The sequence below is a fragment of the Coenobita brevimanus genome, chromosome 94 (assembly GCF_032717465.1).
Source record: "Coenobita brevimanus isolate Jiangsu-jjx chromosome 94, ASM3271746v2, whole genome shotgun sequence".
In the NCBI taxonomy this organism is placed as follows: domain Eukaryota; kingdom Metazoa; phylum Arthropoda; class Malacostraca; order Decapoda; family Coenobitidae; genus Coenobita; species Coenobita brevimanus.
The window spans coordinates 29,544,903-29,572,432 of NC_137047.1; the positions used below are offsets into that span (position 1 = coordinate 29,544,903).

General features: G+C 41.9%; 1 protein-coding gene across 1 annotated transcript in view; it reads left to right on the forward strand.

Moving 5' to 3' along the window:
- IKKbeta (inhibitor of nuclear factor kappa B kinase subunit beta) overlaps positions 1 to 27,530 on the forward strand; it is a 209,273-nt gene that overhangs the window by 108,505 nt on the left and 73,238 nt on the right. The window contains exons 9-12 of the mRNA XM_080282673.1: positions 4,127 to 4,341; positions 4,691 to 4,845; positions 14,973 to 15,153; positions 26,558 to 26,710. Coding sequence (XP_080138799.1) covers positions 4,127 to 4,341; positions 4,691 to 4,845; positions 14,973 to 15,153; positions 26,558 to 26,710 — 704 coding nt within the window. The remainder of the gene's footprint in view (positions 1 to 4,126; positions 4,342 to 4,690; positions 4,846 to 14,972; positions 15,154 to 26,557; positions 26,711 to 27,530) is intronic.

Below are 27,530 nucleotides of genomic sequence, written 5' to 3' on the forward strand. Positions count from 1 at the left end.
TTTTATTACCCCATCCATGAACAGATTGAACAACCATGGAGACATGACACATCCCTGTTTCAACCCAACCTCCAAAGAGAAAAATTCACTTAATTCACCATCCACATGCACTGCATCCTTAGCACCATCATACATACTCTTCACAGCATTCAACAACTTCCCATCTACTCCATATATTCTTAATACTTTCCACAGTCCTTGTCTATCCACACTGTCATATGCTTTCTCCAAATCTATGAAGGCCGCATACAACTTCTTTCCCTTCTCTAGAAACTTTTCCACTAAAGATCTAAGAATGAATATCTGATCTACACAACCTCTTCCCTTCCTAAAGCCTCCCTGTTCTTCTCCAACTAATTCCTCTGTTCTTTCTCTCTGTCAATAAGTATCCTACCATACACTTTTCCTATTATACTAAGAAGACAAATGCCCCTATGATTACCACACACTTCTTTTTCCCCTTTTCCTTTGTACAAGGGAATAATTATACCCGACTTCCAATCCTCCGGGACTCTACCTTCCTCCCAGGCCAATCTGCACATCTTCCACATCCATTCTACTACTATCTCTCCCCCATGCTTCAGCATTTCACCACACACTCCATCAATTCCTGGGGCTTTCCCCAATTTAACTTTCTTCATTGCTTCCACAACTTCTATCCTACTGATTTCTTCCTGTCCTCTCACCTCCCTCCTTCTCCCAGCCATTCCCCAGCCACTTATAGTCGCATTACTTCCATCCTGTATGTTCAACATTTCCTTAAAGTGTTCTCTCCATCTGCTCACTTTTTCTCCCTTCTCCACTAGTAATCTACCATTTTTATCTTTCACTCTCCTGCTAACCTCACTTTCACCCTGTCTTACTCTCTTCACCTCTTTCCAGAACATTTTCTTATAGTCCCTCCACTTTACACTCAAATTCTTTCCAAATTCCTCATCCACTCTCTTCTTACTCTCTCTTACTAATCTTTTCACCTCTCTCTTTCTCTCTACATATAACTCTCTCTTCCGCCTCAACTTCTTCCACGCTCCTATTTTTCATCCATTCATTGTATGCTTTCTTCTTTTGTGCCACAGCCTTTCTCACCTCTTCAGTCCACCACGCTGTTCCTTGCACCCCCCTCCGTCTTCTCGTCATCCCACACACCACATGACATGCTGCACATATTTCTTCTGTAAATATCCTGCACACACCTTCCACGTCCCCCATCTGCTCCAATTCATATTTGCCCAATCGTTCCCCCATTTCTCTCTTATTCTCTGTCTTTTTCTCATCCTCTTGTAACCTTTCCACTCTCCTTGCAACTACTCCTTCTTCTCGTCTTTCCCTTCTTCTATTCCTCCATCTTACTTGTATCCTAATTCTATCCACCGCCAAGTAGTGGTCAGAAAGTCCATAAGCTCTTGCATCCACTACACATCTTCGCATCCTTTCATCCACACACACATAATCAATCATTGCCTTCCTTTCATTCAGTTCACCACCCACCCTTCTCATCACTCGCCATGTATACCTGTGGATCATTTTATGCCTGAAGAGGGTATTGGCTATCACCAACCCCCTCCCAGCACAAATGTCCACTAACGCACTGCCATTCTCATCTTTCTCAGCAGGCACACCCCACTCACCAACTATTCCATCCACCTTCACATTCCTTACTTTACCATTCATATCACCGATGAAAAACACTCTCTCATTCCTTCCAAACTTTTCCATGTACACTTTCACATTTGTCCAGAACTCTTCTCTCACTCTGCTAGCACGATCTTGCGTTGGTGCATACACACACACACAATCGCCCACATTTGTATTCCAACTTTCAACTTTACCCACACAATCCTTGACCCAACTGATCCATACTGTCTTATGCTCTTCTTCCATCTTTTACTCACAACTATACATACTCCTTCCTTTGCCTTCTTATTCTCACCTACTACTGCACATATACCCCATCCATACTCCCGTTCTCTCACACTTTCTCCTCACCATTTTGTTTCAGTCATTCCACATACATCCACTTTTGCACTCTCAAGCACCTGGACAATCTCTCTCTCTTTCACCTCATCATTCGCTCCTCTTACATTCCACGTAGCCATTACCAAGTCCTTTGTCCGGTCCTGGGTCGTCATCGTTTGGTCAGTCCTTGTCCGAGGCTTCTTGTTTGTTTTTTTAGTTAGTTGTTTTCCGGGGAGGGGCACTAACTCTCTGCCAACCCTTTTAGTCGCCTTTTACGACAAGCAGGGATACTGTGGGAGTATTCTTGAAAAACCCCCTACCCCCAGGGGTAGGATTAACAATATGGCAACCCCATTACTCAGCTCAGTTGTTGTAGCCTGTCTCAGAATTATTGTGGCATGGGAAGGAGGGAAATTTTACCTGGGACCTGTCTCCTATGATTCATGTGCCAGATGTGACTAATGGTTCTCCTCATCCCATATGAAAAACAGGGCAAGATATTCGTGTTATGTTAATATATACTGTGCATCTAAGTTGAATCAAATGTACATGAAGAATTATCTTATACTCTTTGTTGGAAAGTGAAACAGAAATATACCAGAGCTGTAAGGTAAAACTTGGATGCACTGGATACTACTTTTCCTTATTCAGAGCTAGTTGGTTCTGGAGCCACATCACAAATATGGAAATTATGAATACAAACTTGGAAGCACTGGATACTACTTTTCGTTATTCAGAGCTAGTTGGTTCTGGAGCTGCATCACAAATATGGAAATTATGAATACAAACTGGATAAAAAGCAGTTGAAAGAATAGGGTAAAGGTCTTGACTGTTTTAGAAAATAATAAATTTTGAATTAGATGGCTGTCTGGAGAAAGTTCAGAGAGTTATCACATAAAAAGAGTTCATCCATCCATCCATCCATCATCCAATCCTACATTGCCCCATGAGGAGCTTAGGAGCCTGGGGCTAAGCAGTTGGTCCCGACATTTAAGATGAGAGTGACTAGCCTCACTCATTCCTGAGTGGCATTACATGAGCAGTCAACCCCAACCAGCCCTTGGATATAAACCTTCACTGGCTCAATCCGATTGGAGCGCAATAATTACTCACTAAATCACCAGGCGCCAAAATTTGGTTATATGGTTACCGCCCAGCGTATTAAAAGGTTTCCTGATGTACAGGAAACCATTTGGCTTGTCACTAAGTGTAGAGTCACCCACAGGCAGAAGGAAGAGGAAAGAATGAAGGAAAGAAAGACAGAAGAGGGAGTGTAAAGTTACCCGTAGGCAGAAGGACAAGGAAAGAATGAAGTAAAGGAATACAGAAGAGGATGGAAGGAAAGAAGGATGGAGGAGAAGAAAGGGCAGACACCTGACAGCAGCACTACATCAAGTGAATTCATCTTTAGGAATGTTTGTGATTTTGAATTAGATGGCTGTCTTGAGACAGGTGAGAGAGTTATCAAAAAAGTCCACCCTTAGGGATATTTGTGATTTCCCCACTCCTTGCAGGTACTTTGAGGTATATTTAATTATTGCATTGTTGATTTAATTGTGGTAACATTATATTGTTTACAGTGTACTGTACTTGTAGGTGTAAGGTACTGTACATAGACATCAAAAAGTTTTGGAGAGCATCCTGGGTTAAATAATTTAAATAGATGAGCTAGAGCTGGGGGTCCATTTAGCTGTAAAATGTATTTCAGCTCTCTGTCACCAGTTACCCATTGTCTTTAGGAAAACTGCCCAGCTTGACTGCTATTTGCAGTCACCACTAGCAGTGCATGAAAACCCATATTTTAAGAGGAATTTTAAGAACCCAAGAATAATCAGTGTAATGTTAGCACAGTGGGGGGTTGATTTGAAGGGGATTTCCATGCATTTGTAGTAGATTGGCTCTGTCAGATAGTTATAACATGTAAAGCTACAGAATGTTGTGAATATTTTTTGGCCTATCTGATGGAGCCAGGATTTTGAGGGCTTGAGTGATGAGTGAATTGAAGTGTGGCCCATTGAATTGGGCAAACTTTGGCTGTCTGGACATTGCTACTCCTCACCCTGCCCTAGGAAGGGAAAGGAGGTCCAGATGATGATGATGTAGTAGTAGAGAATCTGATAATTGATATGGAAGTAAAATTTCATAATCCCATGTATTTATTCCATATCAGGATGAAGATGAATGGTTGCTGTATATTTTTGCGGAGGGTCTAACACGACCGCAGGTGCCTCCGCACTTTCCTCCATTGGTAGAAGCTATGCTGCGCGAACCACGCACACCTGTCAATTACCCCACACAGCGCAGGATGTGGGCCCATGCAATCTTTTTCCTTCACCGTGAGGCCAGGCTTCTTTCACTCCTCATGCAAGCTCAGAAAGTTTCCATGTAAGTGAAAAGATATTGCTACCCTGTGTCCAATTAAATGTCAAAACTGAGGCATTGAATTCTTTTGTCTGAGCTTCCGATGGGACAGTCAAGGATTGGATGATGAATAGATGGGTGTTCAGTAGTTGTTGAATGAATAAAGCAGTATATAAATGAGTATGCCAGTAAAGTATGTTTTGAGTTTTCAACCAGTCCTGAGTTATGGTAAAAAAATAATCCAAAGAATATAGATTACCTAATATTAAGAATTCAGATTTTGGTGTACAATTTGTCCTCAGTTTGTGGAATTCTCAGTGAAAGCATAATAAGATTCAGTATTCCAGTACACTCATGTCTGTAATCATCTTAGGCTGCACTTGATGTCTGGGCATGCTCAACTGACCAAGACGGGGCAAAGGATGTTAAGTGACATAGCCAAGCTGCAAGCTAGGCACCACCTTTTCATGGAGGCACTGAACACAGACCTGGATTTTTATGATGAACAAGCCTCTTCAGGCCGCCTGAGTGAGTATCTGGACCTTGCAATTAGTTGTAAAACTTATTTTTTTGTACACTTTGACTGGGTATTTTTATTATTTTGATATATGCAATCAGTGCTGTGGAACTGTGAACTCCATACAGTCTTACCTAATGCTGTGACTGATATGATTCGCCAGACTGATATATCGCCGATATTTGCATACTCTCATCTTAAATGTCGGGACCAACTGCCTAGCCCCGGGCTCCTGCGCTCCTCATGGGGCAGTGTAGGATTGGATGTGGGATGGATGGATGGATTTGCATTTTTTTCAGTTCTGAGCCGATACCAATATTTACTGTCAATATTAGCCCCTAGGCGCCGGTTCACGTCATATGACGTGTTGGTAGAGGCCTACAGTCCACGTCATATGACATGTTGGTAGAGGCCTACAGTCCACGTCATATGACGTTTTAATTTTTCACAGGCATGTTTGAACTTCATGGCACAGCAAATGGACTCAGAGTATTGTCCCGGAATGGCTGGTGTGCGGGGTCATGCTGGCTGGCCGTGGAGGGGGTGGGGGTGTGGGTGGAGGGGGTGGGAGGGCAGCTCAGCAGGGAGGAGGGCTGTGGTGGAGGGTGGTGGGAGGTCGGCGTAGGGAGAATGTGGCCTAGGAACCAGCTAATACTGGTTCAGGGTAGGGGTAGGGGTCGGGAGGGGTGCGGTGGAGTGGGTTGGTGGGGAGGGCTACTAGGGGCCATGAGGGGTGTGGTGAAGAGTGTATGGGTGCTTGAAAACACTTGTACTGACCATAGCCAGCCTTTAGGGAGTATTGCATTGTCAAGAATTACTAAAAACAGTGAAATAATGTGTAAATAGTCTGTAAATAACTGTGAATACCTAAATAGACATAAGTTTGTTAGAAAATAAATATCATGGAAAACATAAAATAAGCCAATCTTTATTAGTTACTTTCTTGTGTTTTTTTGCTCTTTTAGTTGTAATATTATATTCATACGGCATTGTGAATTAGTGAGAGAAACAAAGACACAGTCAACACTTACTGTGGCACGAGATACGAGAACCTTCTCCCTCCACAAACCACTACCAACACACTACCGCAGCCTTGAACACGCTCAGTCCAGTTGCCATGCACCTGCTTCCTCACATCACATCACCACCTCCAGTTCGCCAACAGAGAGTAGGTATGCGCTTTTTATGTGTTTTTTGTCATTTGTGATTGATTTATAATGAAAAAAAATTTATTTTGGGGAAAATCAATTTCCTAAAAATAACCTGGTTCTGGGACGTGCATAGGTCTACCCATGCCCGGTTCCTAAGGGTTAGGTTATTGGATATTGACGGAAGAAACATTAAAATGACTTTCATTGAAAATTTCATTCATTGTTTTACCTGATTCTGTTTGATTGAAAGCTGTCATCTTGACACTGTTTGCAGCCTAATAAAGTATTACTGAAAACTGTTAAAGGTTCTGAATAATAAATAGGCGAATGGGAAAGGAAAAACGGAAAAGAAAGCAAAGAACTGAAGCTGAAAGCAGCAAGTTGAGTGAGTTGTGCTGTGTGGTGTGTAACTGTGACTGAAGACTGTCTCGAAATCAAGAAAGACATGACATTTTTGTGGGTGTAATGTGAGTCAGTACAATACACTACAGTATACTACATAATTATGTACGAGTATGTGCTTGACATACATTGGACTTAATAATTCTCACTATTAAATGAAAAGTGGTTTTAATCATGATATATATATATATATATATATATATATATATATAATCTAATATACTATAGCAGTAGGCATGTGTGTGTGTGTGTGTATTTTGGGCAGCTGAAACTACACATTCAAATTGCACCCAAATTGGCACAAAAATCGCAAAAAAATTGCTGATGTGAAAAAACTTGGTCCCATCACGATTGAAAAACTTTTTCTATTTTTATTGAGCGATCACACTTTGACCAAAAAACTCTGCTCCCGAAGCCCGGGTTAGGATCACCATAGAATTTTTTGCCCAGAGGTAGAACAAAAATAAACTGGGTTCCATTACCGAAGCTGCAAATAACACGATCAGTTGGTTAGCTGCAAAAATCCAAATGACAACGTTACACTAGAACAGCTCATAGACGCGAGAGCCCTCCGCAGGAACAAGTGTGAGGGGCCTGAAGGGTCCACGAGCACTTGTGAACTACTATTGTGTTAAATCCAATCTCGGGGGATTAAAATAGGTGTACTGTATTTTTTTTCCACTGTGCATTAACTTTAGGCAGATCTGGCTTGAGCTGGCTAATGATCAAAATGTTACGTACCTTTTAAGTATACAGGTGGTCCACGATGTACGAATGGTCAACTTTTGGATTTTTGACTTTGCAGTCTTGTAGTTTTAGCACAGTATTCAATAAATTACGTGAGATATTCAACACTTTATCATAAATTAGACTTTGTGTTAATGATTTTGCCAAACTGTAGGCTAATATAAGTGTTCTAAGCATGGTTAAAAGGCTTGGTTGGCATGGCTAGACTATGATGTTCAGTTGGTCAGGTGTATTAAATGCATTTTCGACTTACGAAAAATTCAACTTATAATCAGTTTTTCGGAATGTAACCCGATCATAAGTAAGAGACCATCTATAGATGTTTCATTTTGTGGCTAATGGTCGACCAGCTTAGATTTTTGAACAGTACTTTCAAGTACAGTATAAATGATGTGTTTTATTATTTTGGTAATGACTTTTCTGGTAGTTGGGGGCGCTTACCATCCACTCACTCGATGTAGTGCTGCTCTCGGACGTCTGCCCTTTTCTCTTCCCCATCTTTCTTCCCTTGCATCCCCTTCTGTCTTTCTTTTCTTCATTCTTTCCTCGTCCTTCTGCCTACGGGTGACTTTACACTCCCTCTTCTATCTTTCTTTCCTTCTTTCTTTCGTCTTCCTTCTGCCTGTGGGTGACTCTTCACTGAGTGACAAGCCAAATGGTTTTCCTGTACACCAGGAAACCATTTACTACGCTGGGTGGTAACCACATAACCAAATTTTGACGCCTGGTGGTTTAGTGGGTAATCACGGTGCTCCAGTTGGATTGAGCCAGTGAAGTTGTATATCCAAGGGGTGGTTGGGGTTTATTACTCATGTAATGCCACTCAGGGATGAGTGAGGCTGGTCACTCTCATCTTAAATGTCAGGACCAACTTGCCTAGCCCTGGGCTCCTATACTTCTCATGGGGCAATGTAGGATTGGATGATGAATGAGTGAATGAATGAACCAGAAGCATACAAACATTATGCTTTTCATATATTGTTAATTACCAATAATTGGCTTAGATTTAGAAGTTAAAATGTTGTATGTTTACTATTTGTCTGATTGAGTGTTGCGTACTTTTAGGGAAGCACAAAAGTTACAGTTCACTTTATGTGTTTTGTTTCCTATTATTTGCCCAATGACAAAGATGTTACTTACTTGTGAGTATTACTGTGTCTTAATAATATTTTATTACATAACAGTATTGTACAGTTATAATTTTATAGCTTCTTTAAAATAAAAATCCAAGTAGGAAAGCTAAAGAAATTGTGGTATTTTGATGCAGCCTAATTTATTAGTATAATTTTTTCATCATCATCATCCAATCCTGTGTTGCCCCAAGAGGAGTGATGGAACCCGGGGCTAGGCAAGTTGGTCCTGACATTTAACCCCTAGGAGCCAGGGGTGGATCAACCTATCCATGTCCCAGAACCGGGCTATTTTTTGGAATTTCGATTTTCCTCAAAATATTGTTTTTTCCATTGCAAATTAATCACAAATGACAAAAAACACATCAAAAATGCTTATTTACTCTCTGTTGATGGCTTTCAAGGCCACACACTCTCTATGTGGGCCTCCCACCACCCTCTACCACGCTTCTCTCCTCATGGCTGGACCACCCTCTCGCTTCTCCCCCACCCCCACCATCGCCCCATACCACTGCCAGCCAGCGTCACTCTGCACACCAGACAATACTTTGAGTCAATTTGGCACACTAGGAAGTTCAAACATGCCCATGAAAAATGAAAACGTCATATGACGTGAACCGTCGTGTGTTGACCACGTCATATGACGTGAACCGGCGCCTAGGGGTTGAGATGAAAATTACTGGCCTCACTCATCCCTGAGTGGCATTACATGAGCAATAAATCCCAGCCACCCCGTTGGTGTTAAACCTGCCCAGGCATAGTCCGATTGGAGTGCCTTAATTACCCAGTAAACCAACGGGCTTTTAAGCAATATTTTTTCACATAAGCTAAACAAAATTTGTTTTGCAAACTACCTTCAAATTTAGCTTTTAACAGCTTAAAGTCGAAGAAAGACAGTGATAATTGTGTATATTATTATCCATCAGCCAATCCTTCATTGCCCCATGAGGAGTGTAGGAGCCCGGGGCTAGGCAGTTGGTTCCGACATTTAAGATGAGAGTGAGTAATATACATTTTACTAAAGATTTAAAAAAAAACAAAAAGCTCACAGTTTTCATACCATTGAAATTAAACATTAAGCCTAAGTCATACCATTGATGGAACACTGCCACTGTATATATATGTATCCCCTGACTCACAAGTTCCTGCCAGTCCACCACAGGTCCTGACAGTAGACTGTTTTCTAACTGTTTGTGTCAAGCTTCATTCTAACCACAGTGATATAATGTTGTGGTCAAAATATTTTGTATGTTTTAGTTCAAGCATTTTACCATTTACGACAGTCAGCAGAATAAGGTATACGACCGTATACTGTATTTGAAAAATAATTATTACAGCATTAGTTCACACCTAGAATGGTGGAGAAATAAGTGTTAGAATCCAGGGTCATTGACTAAAAACCAACATTTATATATTTTTCATCGTTACTGTACCCAGCTGATTCCAATACTGTACGATTCCGATTATCGGGTAATTTTTCCCATGCGATACCGTTGCCGGTATTGATTGGCTTTTGCTTGCCGATTTACAGCACTAGTCTAACTGAAACTAGGTGTTGATTTTATTTTTAATTTAGGTACTGATAGCAAACTAGTCATGTAGTTAGGGGTCATATAATTCAATAGTGTTAGATTCTGAGTCAGTTCGAGATACTGAGTCTTACGTATTTTACTTGATTTTCAACATCGCACTCTCTTGTATTAATTCAGTCTCCATAGTAGGTACTTTGAGCCTTAGTGTTTTATTTGTGTTGAAAATAGGTGTAAATACTGTAGAGTAAAAAGGGATAATTTTGCTGCAGTGTAATTTTGTCATGAAGCCAATATTTCCGGTTCAAAGGCCCACAGCTCCCAAACTATTGCATGGATTCGGCTTCTGTTAGGCTTAGATTTTAGAGAAATGCCGACCTAACAAGGTCATGTAAAGTTTTAATCCATTGTGCAAAAAAAATGACATTGGAGAAATGAAATTGTTTGCTGAAAATTTTCATCATTTTTTGTGTCAGTAAAAACAGGAAAAAAATAAACATTCTGTTTATCCATCATTTACACATTTCAGATTAAAGGTGGTTCAGAACTATTTGCATCTTTCACACACACACACACACACACACACACACAATAACAGACTATTTCCGGCTGACCACATCAGTGAGAAGGTACGGAACATGTATACACTGCTTGCAAATATGAGAATAGCATTCACATACATAAATGAAGACATGCTAAGAAAGATAATAACATCATTCATCAGACCAACCCTGGAGTATGCATCAGTAGTTTGGAGTCCTTATTTCAAAAAACACGTAGACAAGATTGAAAAAGTTCAAAGGGCCGCTACAAGATGGGTACCAAGCTTAAGGATCTAAGCTACGAAGAAAGACTAAATAAACTGAACCTACCAACACTACAGGAGAGAAGGAAAAGAGGTGACATGATTATGCTATATAAATGCATATCAGGGAAGGAGAAAATAGACATAAATGATTACTTAACTTATGGGGAAGCATCAGCAAGAGGACACTGCAAAAAACTGCATAAGAAGAGAGGTGATAAAGACGTAAGGAAATTTAGTTTCCCAAATAGAGCAATTGATCAGTGGAATCCACTGCTGAATGAAATAGTGTGTGCCAAAACAATTCACAATTTTAAGGATATGTACAATAAATATGGTTTAAGACACGAGACAGTATGAGCTTGACTCATTCCTGTAAAGATACAATTAGTTAAGAACACACACACACACACACACACACACACACACACACACACACACACACACACACACACACACACACACACACACACACACAACTATCTTGCCATACACTCGTGCCATGGGAGTCCCACCGATTCACTTACCAGCTGTGAAACAGTCGGCGAAACAATGATAGATGCCATCGACGTAAAGTTTGTCCAGTTCATGGCATAGGTACTACTGTATGGTAGCCTAGGCTAGGCCTACCTAAGTCTAGTTATAATCAGTTGTGTATGATACTTGTATGTAGTGTGATATTATAACAATAATAACATATATTATGACAATAGTAGCAACAAATAGGTAATGGCGAAATTATCCTTTTTTTTTTTTTTTTTTTTTTTTTTTTTTTTTTTTTCCCCCCAAAATCTGTGGTGTGGGCCTTTTTTTTTATTTATTTATTTAGTTTTATTTATTTTTTTTTTTACAAAAATGATTATAGGTATCTTTAGCATAAGAGTTGAATGTATAGATAAAGCAATAAGAATGTCAACATCTAAGGCTGGTGGCAGTGCTGTCAAAGAAGAGGGAGAGTGGCCTTGTGCATTTACCACAAGGGTGTGGCAAGTAATTCCATCTTCTACAGTGTCAGTGATAAGTGGGTGCATAAGAGATGTAGTGGTATTAGAGGTAGACTACAAGGTAATGTTGATTTCATGGGTGCGATTTGTTGGGGAGAGCAGGTGTAGATTGTCAGGTGTGAAAGGATTGATCTTGCTGGTGATTCTCTTGAGTGTGTGGAAGAGTTTTGTTATGTGGGAGACATGTTATGTGCTGGAGGTGGGGCTGGAGCTAGCTCTGTGGCTAGAGTGAGGAGTTGTTGGAAGAGGTTCAGGGAACTGTTGCTTCTCCTGATGTTGAGAGGGCTCTTCTTTTTTGCTAAGGGATCTTTGTATGGAGCATGCGTTAGGAGTGTAATGCTGTACGGTAGTGAGACTTCGGCAGTAAAGGAAGAGGATATTCGCAGGCTCAGACGTACAGAAATGACAATGATTAGGGGGATATGCAGTGTGTCCCTGACCGTGAGGCCTGGAGGAGCTAGATTTGTGATGGAAGAGTTGAGAGAGTAGGATGGAACAGTGTTGTGATGAGGAGTGGTAGATTGAGATGGTTTGGGCATGTGGAGAGGATGAGAGAGAGAACTGGTTGCAGAAAGTGAGATGCGTCAATGTTAGGGGTAGGGTTGCGAGAGGCAGACCAAAAAAGGCCTGGGATGAGGTCATTGGCTGTGACCTCAGGGATAAGGGACTGAATAGGGAAGCTGCCGGAGATCAAGCAGAATGGAGAGCCGCCATTAGGTGATCAAGGTTGACGCATGTAAGCATGTTGGAGTCTTCAAAAAACGAATGAATGAACGAACAATTTCTTATGTGGTGGTTTGTGTTTAGCAAAAACCACTGTTTATGATGAAATAACCCCATTTTACCCTACTGGTAATTGCAGTGTTTTTCTTTGAAGAAACAAGACGGAACAAAAGACAGAGCCTGTAACACTTGTCCCTTCCAAGAAAGTTGAACAAAAAGGAAGCCAAAATCAAGATGTGTTCTTGTTGAGATGCGTGGTCATATTGTACTGTATTGGTATATTCCCATCATAGACAATGGGAAAAGACAAACCGAAAAAAAAAAAGTTTGAGCTGCTGATTCAAGCAAGAGGCACTAATTTCATTATATAATCATTATAATTGTGCAGTAATTGCATAATAGTCATCTAAGCCCCATAATTATTGTGATGAGTATTTTCTTATGGTAGTAGTTCAAGTGAAACCTAAATATGTTGTTTTGTGTTGTCATGCTTTCTCTCATTACAGCAGGCAGTTTTTGTTTATGAACTGTATTGAAAATGACTTGAAAGTGATTACTGTGCAGTCGTGATCATATATAATCACCTATCCTCTGGAACCCCATGCCTCAGATTGGCTCCTTCATGTGTGGCAAGTCACAGTGGAATTAGAGGTGCTTAGAGGAAGGGGCCAGAGAGAGAAGGGAAAGTGAGTGGGGGAGATGAGTGATGGTGCCGGGACAGTGTGGAAGGGAAGGGAGGGTAGGTAAAGTAGGGAAAATGAAATGCGAAGTGGTAACCACATAATTTGTCTACTGTATTTTCATCATTCAGGGCCTCTTATAAAGGAGTTAATATTCGATAGATAATGCTGCATTGCACTTTGTATGTTGGGATGGAGTGCGGAAGGGGTGGGTGGGTAGGTAGAGGAGGGAGAATGAAATGCGAAATGGTGTCCACATAATTTGTCTTCTGTATTTTCTTCATTTAGGGCCTCATATAAAAGAGTTAATATTCGATAGATAATCCTGCATTACACCATGTATAGCAGAATCTGATATCAAGAGCTGGCTCATGAGAGAAATACACTGACATGACTGAGCAAACATTAGTGCAGAGCCAGATATCCGTGTATTTTGACTTTGGACGCAAAATGGAATCTGGATGGCTTTGACTTCTGTAATGTTTGTGCAAGAAACGTCCTCTACTCTTACATGTAATTAATTTTTGGAACTAAATATCATATGCAACCTTTGACATGGCTGTGTCCACAGTAAATACAGTATGATCATCCTCTCAGTATACGTTTGCTCAATACGGTCACCATCATGTCAGCTATTTTATGGCATCTCCATATGAAAAGGCTATTTAAGATAATTGTGCAAAAAAGGTAAATAAATTTGATGTTTGTGCACCTGAGTGGATATTGTAACAATCTCTCTCATAATCTGTTGCTTGGACTGTATGCCGGTATGGGTTTGAATGGCCGTCCAACCACCCCAACACCCTCACATCACCTTTGAATGATATTTTCCTCTGACAAAAAACAGATAGTTACAAACTGGTGGACAAGGCAGTAGTGTGTTGTGCTGTAAATTTCTGGGTCAGCACTAATGTTTGATCTGTCATGTAAGTATATTTCTTTAATGAGCCAGCCCTTGATATCACCACCTATCTAAAGCTTGATATCTGATGCCGCTATACAAGATAAAATGCAGCATTATCTACTGTCTATTATCTCCTTTATATCATACCCTGAATGAAAGAAAATAGACAAATAATGTGACCACCACATCACATCTCATTTTCCCTCCCCTACCTACCCTACCTCCCCTTCCCACCCCACTCCAGCACCATCACTTGTACCCCCACCCACCTTCCCTTCTCTCTCTGGCCCCCCCCCTCTCGGCCACTCCTACTCAACTGTGTCCTGCCGTGCATAAAAGAGCCAGCCTGAGACACGAGATACCAAAGCATAGGTGATTATTTATGACCATAACTGTATATAAGTGTCACAGAATTTGATAAATACTTTTACTTCACTCATTTCCTCTCTCTCTCTCTCTCTCTCTCTCTCTCTCTCCACTTTCCTCTGGTACAGTTTAATGATGACACAATCAGTAAAGTATTAGAGTCAGTTGACACATGCTTGTTACTTCTCTGAGTGATTGCAAGTGACTGAGGACTTGTGGCAAGATGTGGAAACTTGGGAGGGAAAGTGAGGCAGTCTCTCCCACAAAAATTATAACCATCCATTTTCAAAGAATACCATGAAAAGCTGTGCAGTATATTATCAGCCCCACAATGCAATCCTCTTCCTGTTCTCTTGGTACTTTTACCGCACCTGCAACAGAGGAGTTAAACTCTTTGGTTTGGTGTTGTCTTTTTTAGTTTATTTTTGCTTTCTTCAGATAAATTTATTTACGTGAGGAAAGGTGATCTGAGTCTGAAAATTTTGAAGTCTCTCCTAATCATAGTGCAAGCATGTAAAGAAAACAGGAATGAAATACGAAAAACAGTATGTCATTAGATTGAAGGGGTTACTATCCATTGGTTCTTGTATCATGTGCTAGCCCATTAATCTGTATGAAGCACAGTAGTCCACTCTAAGCCACGTATATTAAACTGACACGTTTCTGCATTGATATGTAACAACCTTTTTCCCTCCAGCCTCCGAGAAGCTGTACAGTGGGTGGCGTGAGATGGGTGAAGTGACACTGAGACAGGTTCATGCTGTGGTGGAGAGAGTGCAGCAGCTGGAGGGCTCTCTTACAGCTCTCAACACTCGCATCCTTGAGCTGCAGTGCTCTCCCTTTGCACGGGCTAAGGCCATGGATTCCCTTGACAGTGTGTAAGTTTGAGGTCCATATGCTTGTTGCCATGAGAACAGTGTGGCAGTTCTTTATTAGCACTTTGTTGTGTATATTACACATTAATATCCTTAATTTGCTCTTCATGTCTTTCTGATATCAGCATATAATAATTTGCATCAGTGATTTACAAAAGAACAGTACGATATAGTAAACAAAATACAGTAAAAGTCCAATTCTTCGGCATCCACTTCCCCGGCAAATCTGCCATTTCGGCAGTTTTGAGAAATAGTCCCATTTACGAAAATCTCTGATCATTCGGCAGATTTTCCGATCTTTTTTCGTCCCCTCTACTGCTGGGGACTTCTTCCAGCAGTAGCTGACTCCAATCAACCCCTTCTATTGTACATATGTAAATAAGGAACCTACTATAAGTTTAGGTAAGTGCATGTGAACTTGTAGGCCTGCTGTACCATTACATTTATATACAGTATGTTCACTAATTTCTTTATTTTTCATATTCATGTATAGTACTGTATTCATTACAGTATTATACAGTATCAAACAGTATACAGTCCTCTCTCCAAGCACATTTGTAATGATATGAGTAGTGATGACAATGTTCACCGAAACATATAAGATACTGAGTGGGTAGGGTTTTTGATAATTCGGCAATTTTGATATTTCGGCACTTGCCTGGTCCCATAGATGCCGAAAAATAGGACTTCTACTGTAAATAGTTTAGGAGGAGGTGTTATGAAGGCTCCTAAAGATTATAACACAGTTAAAGATTAAAGATTGACTTGTAAGTACAGTTAACAAGAAATGTCATCTTTTTTTGTGCTTCCCTTCCCATGGATTTTGATTATATGCCTCAGGAATCTGCAGCAGATGATGGTTGTATTTTTATAACATTAGTACTGTATCTATAGGTCCTTATTGTGAATACTGTGCTATTGGATTAAGGAACAGAATAATAGTTTAACTTAGTCTTATGCTCATGTTTAAAGTAGTGGGAGGAAGTGGTGATGAGCAGCATACTAGTGAGATAGACACTTTGATGCATATTTTTTGTAGCCACTGTTTCTCTTCCCTGCAATTAGACATTGGACCTTACGTAGAGATAAATAGATACAGTAAGGTTGGGGTATAATACAAGATAGGTTTCAAGAATGTTTGCAAATATAATTTCACAATATGAGCCAGGATTCCGGGGGCTTTTGAATGGTAAGTGATTGGAAGTGTAGTCTATTGGATTGGGCAGATTTGGGCTGTCTGGATGTTGCTACCCGTCACCCTGCCCTAGGGTGGGAAAGGAGGTCTGGATGATGATGATGATGATGAAATTATATGTCATTTGCTAGAGAAAGTAGGGCTAGGTTCTATGTGAGGCTAGACAGATTAGGGCTAGGTTCTGTGTGAGGTCTGTAAAGGTTAATAGATTGTCTGAATGTATTTATTTTCTTGCAAAGAATAGCACTTTACATACCAGAGGACTGTTTGAACAAAAACAAGACTCAGGAACAACTGAATACACAGCCACTGTAGTGGAACATGCGAGAAAACAGCTGATGCAACAGTCATTGTTTACCATCGCAGTAGTGCCGAAGAGAGACAGATGCCATGTTGTTAATTCAGGACCAACTGTTGCCGTCCTTGAATGCCATTTCAGCACTAATTTACCCTCATCAGTGCTGATGTATTTCAAATGAACCTATCTATCTATCTCTATTTATAGCCCGACGCCCTAATCCTGCAAAGGGTGGCCGCAGACAAAACGCCTCCAAGTCGCTCTGTCACCCACCATTTGACTACCCTCCCCCAACTCACCCCCCCCCCCCCTCATATACCTCTCAACTCCATCCCTCCACCTCATCCTCGATCTACCTCTTCCTCTCCCTCCCTCCACCTCGCCTACATACACCCTCTTAGTCAGTCTTTCATTCTTCATTCTCTTCACATGTCCAAACCACCTCAGTGTATTTCTCCTAATCTTCTCAACCACATCCACATCCACCCCACAGCGTTCCTTCACTTCTTCATTCGTCAACCTGTCCCTCCACGTCACTCCACATGCTCCTCTCGAGTAACTCATTTCCACTGCTCTCACTCTTGACTTGTTCCCCTCTTGCAAGGTCCATGCCTCGCTTCCATACGTCAGGGTAGGGATCACAATGCTATCATGCAGTGACTTCTTAACTTCCGTACTCACCTCCCTATTTCTCATCACTGCTTTCAGTGTACCAACAACCTTCCTTCCCTGCTGTACCCTTTCACGCACTTCATCCCTCAACCTTCCATGTTACTCACCACACTACCCAAGTACTTGAATGCATTCACATTCTCCATATCCTCACCATCCAACCTTACTGCACACTCCGTGACTTCATTCCTCTCAAACACCATAACTTTACTTTTGTTTACATTAAATTTCAGATTCCTCCTCCTACACACTGTCTCAAATTCATTCACCAAACCTTGCAACTCCCATTCATCTTCACTCAACAGTACTGTATCATCAGCAAACAGCAACACCGGAAGCTTCCAAATCTCACCCTGATTCAATACAGCCACCCCCACATCCACTGCCCTACCCTGCACCTCTTTTACAACCTCATCCATGTATATATTAAACAGCCATGGAGACATCACACAACCCTGTTTCAGTCCCACATTGAGATCAAAGAACTCACTCAGCTCCCCATCCATTCGCACTGTAGCCCTAGCTCCCTCGTACATACTCTTCACAGCACTCACCAATTTCCCCTCCATTCCATATATTCTTAATACCTTCCACATACCTTGCCTGTCTATTCTGTCATAAGCTCTCTCCAAGTCCATGAGGACAGCATACACTTTCCTTCCCTTCTCTAGATACTTCTTCACTAAACATCTTAGAACAAATATCTGATCTACACACCCTTTTCCCCTCCTAAATCCCCCTTGTTCTTCTCCAACTAGCTCCTCTGTCATATACCTAACCCTATCAATGAGTATTCTACCATATATTTTACCAGTCACACTAAGAAGGCAAATACCCCTATGGTTACCACATACTTCTCTGTCCCCTTTTCCTTTGTATAAAGGAACAATTATACCAGATTTCCAGTCCTCTGGAACCCTTCCCTCTTCCCAAGCCAATCTACACAACTTCCATATCCACTCCACAACAATCTCACCCCCATACCTAAGCATTTCACCATACACTCCATCAATTCCTGGGGCCTTTCCCAACTTAATCTTCTTCATTTGCTGCTACTATTTCCAACCTAGTGATCTCTTCCTCCCTCCTCTCATCTCTTCTTGTCCCAGTCATTCCCCAACCACTTATACTCGCACTGCTCTCACTCTCTAGATTCAACAAATCCTCAAAATGCTCCTTCCATCTCCTCAATTTCTCTCTCTTCTCCACCAACAATCTATTATTCCTATCTTTCACTCCCCTACTATTTCCCCTTTCATACTGCCTTACTTTCTTTACCTCCTTCCAAAACAATTTCTTACTCTCCCTCCATATCACACTCAGATTCCTCCCAAACTCTTCATCCACTTTCTTCTTACTCTCCTTCACCAGTCTCTTAACCTCCCTTCTCCTGCTCACATATACCTCTCTCTTCTCTCTCTCATCTTCTCCCTTACCTCTACTCGCTAACCATTCACTATATGCCTTCTTCTTTTGTTCCACAGCTCGTTTCACCTCATCATTCCACCATGCTGTCCCTTGCAGACCCTTGCATTTCCTCCTCACTCCACAAACCGCCTCACACGCTGCGCTTATCTCTTCCGTGAATATCTTACATACGTCTTCCACCCCTTCTATCTGCTCTAGCTCATACCTTCCCAATCTTTCTTTCACTATGCTCTTATACTCTGTCATTTTCTCACTATCTTGCAATTTCTCCACTCTTCTCACAGGAGCTGCTTCCTCCTGTCTTCCCCTTCGTCTCCTCAACCACTTTCTTTGCAGCTCTACCTTGGCCATCACTAAGTGATGGTCCGAGACTCCATTCCCCCACCCTTTCCACACTCTTGCATCCAACACTTGTCTTCTCATTCGCTCATCCACACACACGTAGTCTATCATTGCCTTTCGTTCAACAAGTTCACCATCCATCCTCCTCATTACTCTCCATGCATACCGGTGGATCATCTTATGACGAAAGTAGGTGTTGGCTATTGCCAACCCCTTACAAGCACAGATGTCCACCAAAGCACTTCCATTCCCATCTATGTCAGCTGGCACACCCCACTGACCAACCACTTCATCCACTCGTACATTCCCAACTTTGCCATTCATGTCTCCAATCAACAGGACTCTCTTGCTCCTCTCAAACTTGTCCATACACACTTCTACTCTCGTCCAAAACTCATCTTTCACTCTTGCCACTCGATCCTCAGTCGAGGCATACACACATACAATCGCCCACGCTTGTATACCTACTTTCATCCTCACCCATACAATCCTTGCACCCACTGTTCCATACTCTTGTATATTCTCCTTCCATTTCTTGCTTATCATCAGACACACTCTCTCTCTTGCCCTCTCATTCTCATTGACTCCCGCACATATACCTAAACCATATTACCATTCTCTCACCCTTTCACCTTCCCATTTAGTTTCAGTCAATCCACATATATCCACTTTTGCATCCTCAAGCACCTGAACAATCTCTCTCTCTTTCACTTCATCATTCACTCCTCTCACTTTCCACGTTCCCACCCTAAGAATGTCCTTTGTCCGTTCCTTAGTCGTCAACGCATGGTCCATCCGGGTCCGAGGCGCTTTATTCGCTTTTTTAGTTAGTTCTTTTTACGGGGTGGGGCACTAACCCACCACCAAACCTAACTTTATCCAAACTCATTTATCCTAACTCTTCTACCCTATTGCACTTGCCAAGGCTTTACATTATAAAGTAATCCCTCCATTATCCAATTTAATGGAGCCAAGGGCTTGTCCAGAAAGTGGGTCTGTCCGGATAGTGGGCCCTTCCTCCTAGACTGGTAGTTATGGACCCTAACCCAGCCTAACTCAGAAAACCACCTACATAACTCTCTACTGGGCATGCACAGCACCTATTTAAGACCCTATTCACACAAATAAGGGACAGAAATATGAAATAAATGAAAAGGAACCAGAGAATGAGGAATTAGAAGTGAGTATGGAATATATTAGCAGTGTACAGTGGTAAACCCTCATTATACGATGGGGTTCCGTTCCTGAAAACCCCATCGTATAGCAATCCATTGTATAGTGAACCTGTTGTAACATGTAGTCAATGGGGATACGTTCCCAGACCTGCCTAAACTCGCACATTCACACACCTTAACGCTCACATACATGAAATATCCTTATGTTTTAACATGTAAAGTAACACATTCATAATGAATAAAGAGGGGAAAAACATGAAAATAACAGTATACAGTAGTTCTTACTATTACTTAAGTTAATAGGATTGTTGATGTCCCCTCCGAGGCTAAGGGACAGTTAGGGCCTCACAGCCCTCACTCATCACTGGCAGATCTGGCTGACTGGGCAGGGCTGGCTGGCTGCACGGGGCTGGCTGATGAGTCTGGGCTGGCGGATGAGACTGGGCTAGCTGGCTGGGTGGGGCTGGCTGATGGGGCTGGATCAATCGATAAGACTGGGCTAGCTGGCTGGGCAGGGCTAACTAATGAGGCTGGACCGGTGGACAAGTGTGTGTGGTCTAATGCCGACAGTGTGAGGAGGTTTTTGTTGTGTTTGCACATTCGCTGTTCACTGAGCCGCGGATGATCCATCGTTGTTGCAAATCGTTCCCATTGTATAGTGGGCATAGGGTACTAAAATTTTGACATTGTATAAGCGAAATATCGTACAATGAGGCATTGTATAATGAGGGTTTACTGTACCTACAACACGTCCGTGGCTGTTTGTTACGAAGGTTAACCCGCCTCCTCTAAGGCTATGGTTGCTGAAAATGCTCTTGAAGCACGTACAGTAATCCAGTGTTGTGCTGCACTTAATCCCTTGCACTATGAGTTATAATTGTTTAACACTGCACATGCTGTTCTTGATTGCACCACACCAGTTTCAACTGCCAGTATACACTCTTTACTTAATCTTTGCACTCTGAATTCTTATTCCATAACATCGCACAACACTGTACTGTAAATTCCCATGTGGTCTAATGGCAAGGTATTGCAGTTTATTCACTCTTTATTCACAAAAACGAGCACGTATGGCATCCATGGAATGAGCATCTAGTCAAGATGGTAGTTAGGTGGTAACTGGGGAGGGATGGGGGAAGGCTGGAAGCAATCAGCAAGCGTAAACACAGCTGTTCAGTGCTGTGCGCCAGTTTCAAAGTACGGTTTAAAAGAATGGCGGATTTTTTATTTTATTTTTATTTTTTTTTCCCAAAGGCCCGGGCCCAAAATGTCTGGTAAGTGGGGAGTCCAGATAGTATAGGCATTACTGTAATATTTCCTGTCGATTTTGCAGACACATTGGAAAATATTCAAATTGCAGTATTTTAGTCCCTGAGAAATTAAAACATAAATAAATAAAATGTCTTATATCCCAGCCTTATTGTGGAAGTTATATTGGCACTAATAAATTGGATAAGGTCTGAATTAGAAAAATTAGCTGTCTTCATATTGAATAGTTATGAGGCTAAGAGAGTTACAGTTTGTGATACCGAGTCAGAAATTTTAACTTTTGGCTAGATCTGATTTTTAATGGATCTAAGTAATATCATTCTTTACTACACTTGCATTAAGAATAAGCACCTCAAGCTTCAACAGTTTCATTGTTTGTCACCATGCTTTCAAGCAGGTATCTTATTAATTGAGATTATGTGGTAGGTGGGGGCGCCCATCATCCACTCTCTCAATGTAGAGTTATGCCATGTGAGCTCTGCACTGAGTGACAAGCCAAATGGTTTCCTGTACCCAGGAAATCATTTACTACGCTGGGTGGTAACCATATAACCGGGGTTTCTGGCAGGGTTAAGTGTCCCCCAGATTCCCCTATACAAAATCACTTAATCATGGTAATCGTTTCAGAGAGCCTCAGAGGGCCCAATACCTGCCCAGGGTCCCAACCAAATGGGCAGACTCGCGTGACCATGTGGAATGTGAGAGGTGTGAATGAGGAGAGCAAGAGGGTGGAAGTGATGAATGTGTTCAAGAGTGCGAGATATGCTGTGATGGCATTGTGTGAAAAGAAGATAAAAGGGTGCGAAGTGGAGGAGTGGGAGAGTGTGAAATGTGTAAGAACGGGAATGAATGGGAGAGGAAGATGTAAGGAAGGAGTTGCTTTGTTGATGGATGAGGTGTGGTAGAGTGGAATGAGAGACTACAAATGTGTCAGCTCGAGGTGTATGTATGTCAAGTTCAAGTTTGAGAAGGTGAAAGTGGCAGTGACTGTAGTGTATGCACCGTGTGAGGACAGGAGTGAGAGAGAGAAAGACAGGTTTTGGGATGAGCTGGGTGAAGTAGTGGGAGAAATGCCCAGGAGCTATAAAGTGATCATGATGGGGATATGAATGGAAGAGTAGGCACTGGTCCTAAGGATGACATAATGGGTTGTTATGGAGTACTAGGAGAAAATGATAATGGAAATCGACTAAAGGATATGTGTCAGGAGAGGAGGTTGTGCATTTGTAATTCGTATTTCAAACACAAAAATGCACATAAATATACATGGTATAGAGGAAATGGGGATCGTGTTGAAAGAAGCCTGATTGATTACGTGCTCGTAGAGAGTTCAGTTATAGGAATGGTTGCTGATACGAGGGCTTTGAAAGGACGATGTGGAGGTCCGTCAGATCATATGATTGTGGTATGCAAGATCAAGCTGAGAGGAGTGAGGTGGATCAAGAGAGAGAGGAGCAGTCAAGGAGAAAGACTGGAAGTTGAGTGGCTGAGGATCAAAGAAATGGCAGATGATTACAGGACCAAAGTAGAGGACAAGTTAGAATCAGTGAATTGGAATGAAATGGACCTGGACAGCCTGTGGAATGCGTATAGGGATTGCGTAGTTAGGACTGCTAAAGCGGTGTGTGGTGTGGCAAGAGTATCAACAAAAAAGAAGGGTACAGCATGGTGGGATGATGAGGTTAAGAGAGCGGTGGAGGAAAAGAGGAAGAAGTGGCTAAAGTGGTTACAGGATAGGGGTGCAATTGATATAAGAACTGAGTATATCGAGAGCAAGAAGCATGTAGACTAGTGAAGAGGAATAAGGAGGAGGCAACTGATGATCTGGGAAGAAAAATGAATGCGAACTACTCTGAAAATAGGAAGTTATTCTGGAAAGAGGTGTGCAAATGTAGATGTGAAAGCAGAAAGAAATGTGATAGTGTGAAGGATGCAGGTGGTAGGTTACTAACCCATGGAGATGAAGTAAGGACCAGATGGAAAGAATATTTTGAAAGCCTGATGAATGGGAATAGAGAGAGCAGAGCTGCTGTAAACATGATTGGTTTTGGGGGTGTGCAGAGAAGGAATGCAGTGCCAGGAGACGTGACACTTGCACAGGTGAAGAGCGCTGTGAAACGGCTGAAAAATGGGAAAGCAGCTGGGGTTGATGAGGTGCATGCAGAGATGCTTCAGTGTAGTGGAGAGAGTGGAATGAAGTGCTTGTTGGAGATATGTTAGAAGGCATGGATGAGTGAAACTGTGCCTGCAGAATGGAAAAGGGCTGTGATTTTACCCCTGTACAAAAATAAAGGTGAGCGAAGTGAGTGCAAGAATTATCGTGGCATAATTTTATTGAGTGTGGTAGGGAAGGTATATGGAAGAATTATTATAGAGAAAGTAAGAGAGATATCAGAAGTCCTAGTGAGTGATGAACAGGGTGGCTTTAGGAGTGGCAGAAGATATGTGGATCAAGTATTTGCTGTGAGACAGATAGCAGAGAAGGGTTGTGAGAAGGACCATAAGGTTTTTATGGCATTCATCGATCTGGAAAAAGCATACAACAAAGTAGACAGAGAGGCACTGTGGAAAGTTTTCTGCATGTATGGTAAGCTGCTAGGTGCTATCAAGAGTTTTAATGATGGTAGCAAAGCATGTGTAAGGGTTAATGGGCATCTAAGTGAATGGTTCATGATTGGTGTGGACGTGTGACAAGGTTGTGTGATGTCCCCATGGTTGTTCAATATATATATGGATGGGGTGATGAGAGAAGTAAAAACACGAGCAGTGGAGAGAGGGATGGCGTTTGTAATGAATGGTGATAGATGGAATATCTCAAATTTGTTGTATGCTGATGATGCAGTACTGCTTGCAAGTGCCGGACAAGAACTTGGTAGGCTAGTGCAGAGTTTTGCTGATGTCTGTGAGCATCGTGCCTTGAGAGTAAATGTAGAGAAGAGTAAAGTGATGGTTATTGAGAGAGAAGGTGACTCCCAGTGTGATGTCACAGTGAATGGAGAGAGACTGGACTTGGTGAGAGAGTTCAAATACTTGGGTACAGTGATAGAAAAGAGAGGAAATTGTGCAAAAGAAGTTGAAAGTAGAGCGACACAAGGAAGAAAAGTAGTTGATGCAATGAAGGCCTTGATAAGAAACGGAGGCTTGAGTGTTGCAGCTGCACGAGGCTTACATGAGGGAGTGTTAGTGCCAACTTGAACATATGGGTGTGAGACTATGGTGTGGCATGAAAATGAAAAGTCATGAGTAAGAGCAATGGAGATGGGAAGCCGAGGAATGTATGTGGAGTACAGAGGGTGGATAGGATACGAAGTACAGTACAATCCCAGTTGACCGGGTGGCTTGGGGATTTACCTTCCCGGTTACAGATTTTTCCCGTATTTCTGATTTTCAAGTCAAATCTATACAAAGGCTATCACAGCAGTAAATACAGTTCAGGTACTCACCAGTCACATTAGGGGTTACACTAAGAGATTCCGCCTGAAAAATTCCTTGTAAACACACACCATGGTCATAACGCACGTGCGTACAATGTCTAGCAATTTGCAGTACTGCAAATTGCACCAGTCCATTCTTTACCGAATTACTGTATTCATTATGTGTACTGTACTCATAAAAATTGAAAAATAAAATAAAGAAATAAAAGCTTGAACATTTATTAGTGAACTGATGATGTGTTAAGACTGCACTGTAGAATTATCACGACACCTGTGCCCCCACGTGAGTTTGTTTACATTTCTGACGCCGACTGTTCTTCTTCTTCCCCACCTGACCTCCATCACTCCACCCCTCACCCGCCACTCAGCTGTTTTGCAGAAAATAAAATAAATGATGTACGTATGAAATGCAGGCATATTATTTATTTATTTTTCTTCCAACAAAGTAAACTTTCATTCCTATTAACATTTATATTCAGCCATTAGTGTTTTATAATGTTCGCCTTTTTCAAGTCTGTTGCATATGTCCAGCTTCTGTTTCAAGGTAAGCACGATACGCTTACATTTAGTTTGCACTTTAGGCATTTTGGAGTGTACAAATTGCTGTCTATCAGAGGAACACAATAGCAAGAGAGCTTGTTTACTGTCTGGTGGCAAAAAGCAGACTGGTGATTTTTGGAGGGTGTGGAGGATGACTAAATTCAAGTAGGGGAAAGAGGGGGAGAGGAGGGGTGGTTAAGAGGATTTGCTAGGGATTTACATTAGCCGGAAATGCCTTCACCTCGCTTTGTCTGACTTCACCCAGCCTCGCGTGACATGATCAAACGGCGGTTTGGCGGTCCATTCAAATTGGCGCACAGTTATAACTTACTGACATTTTTACCAGCCCTTGAATTTTCCCGTTTTTCTGAGTATTCCATTTGTCTGGATACTGGATAGCTGGGATTGTAATGTGATTCGTGAAAGGTGTGGAGTGAGGAAGTCGGTGGACATCAGAATCGAAGAGAGTGTCCTGAGATGGTATGGTCATGTGGATAGAATGGATAACAATAGAATGGTGAAAAAGGTATACCTGAGCGATTTGAAGGAGGGAGGAGGCTAGGTAGGCCAAGGAGAAGGTGGAGAGATATGGTGGATGAGTGTTTTAGGAATAGAGGTTTGAAAGTCGGCAAGGCTAGGGAACTGACAAGAGATCGATCTGGCTGGATGAATGTTGTGAGAAGTGCACAATCAGAGATTTTGGCACCTGTTGTGAGCATGGCAGCGTCCGGATTGACTCGATTGGATACGTTTGTGTGTAGCTGCAGAATGTGGTGAATGTTATTGGCGCATCCGGTAGAGCCAGGATTCCGGGGGCTTGAATGATGAGTGAATGGAAGTGTGGCCTATTTGGATTGGGCAAGTTTGTGCTATCTGGACATTGCTACTCCTCACCCTGCTCTTGGGTGGGAAAGGAGGTCTGGATGATGATGATTATCTGGGAGTGACAAAAAATGAGTGCAGTTGCACACTGAATTTTAGAATATCCTGTTCCCCACTTGCTGTAGTCTTTGTAAAGGAACTTTGCTAACCTACTGACATTGCTTGTTCACAGATTAGCTGGAGGAGAGGAATTATACAGTAACCTGCGACGGAGGAGTAAGGAGCAACGAGCAGCCCAGCATGACAACACTGATATGTGCAAGCTACTATTGCAGGCCCTGAGGAAGAGGGATCGTCTGCAGCAGGACCTTTTCAAGCATATTGAGTAAGTTGCATTCGGCATTTTTAACTAATCACCAATGTACAACACGGACATGGAGAACATCACCAATTGTTGGCTAGCCTTTCTACATATCTGGTAAAGAAGTACTTGTTACACTCCAGGACAAGGCATCATGAACTTGTACTTTCCCAGTGGAGTTCTGTAGCATCCCATTCTTTCACCTACACTCTTTAACCTATTCACACATGATATTCCCACACCCCAATGACCCACAGACATTGCCTTATATGCAAGTGCCATTACTGGTACCTTAACTTCGCACTCAATTGAAGACACAGTCTGTACATTACAACAAGACTACTTCAGCTCATTTCAGACTTGGTTTGAGAACAGCAGACTGACTGTTGCTCCAGCCAAATCCACTACCACATTTATTACCAGCAGGAATCATAAGTGTAGGTACTGCTATTGCACTTAACAATGTATGGCCACAAACATTTTTTTTTGGCACCCCTGTAGAATGATACACCTTAACACACAGACTAAGCATTCCAAATTACCATCTACCAGATGTACATGGTTTCCTTTCTACAAATTGTTTCAAAACTCTTTGCACCCAGGGGTATTGAATAATTTTTTAGTGGGGGAGGCTGCCAGACATCAAGCAGTGTGGAGAGCAGCCATTAGGTGACCAAGGCCGAAGCATGGCAGCATGTTGGAGCCCTTATAAACAATGTGATATGAACGATATGTATCTGTTCCACTTCTTGGGAAGACTTTGGGGGGGGGGGGGAGACTCGCTACTCTACAAACAGTATTTTAGATCAGTGATGTCCTATACCTCCCCAGCAAGGGTCCCCAT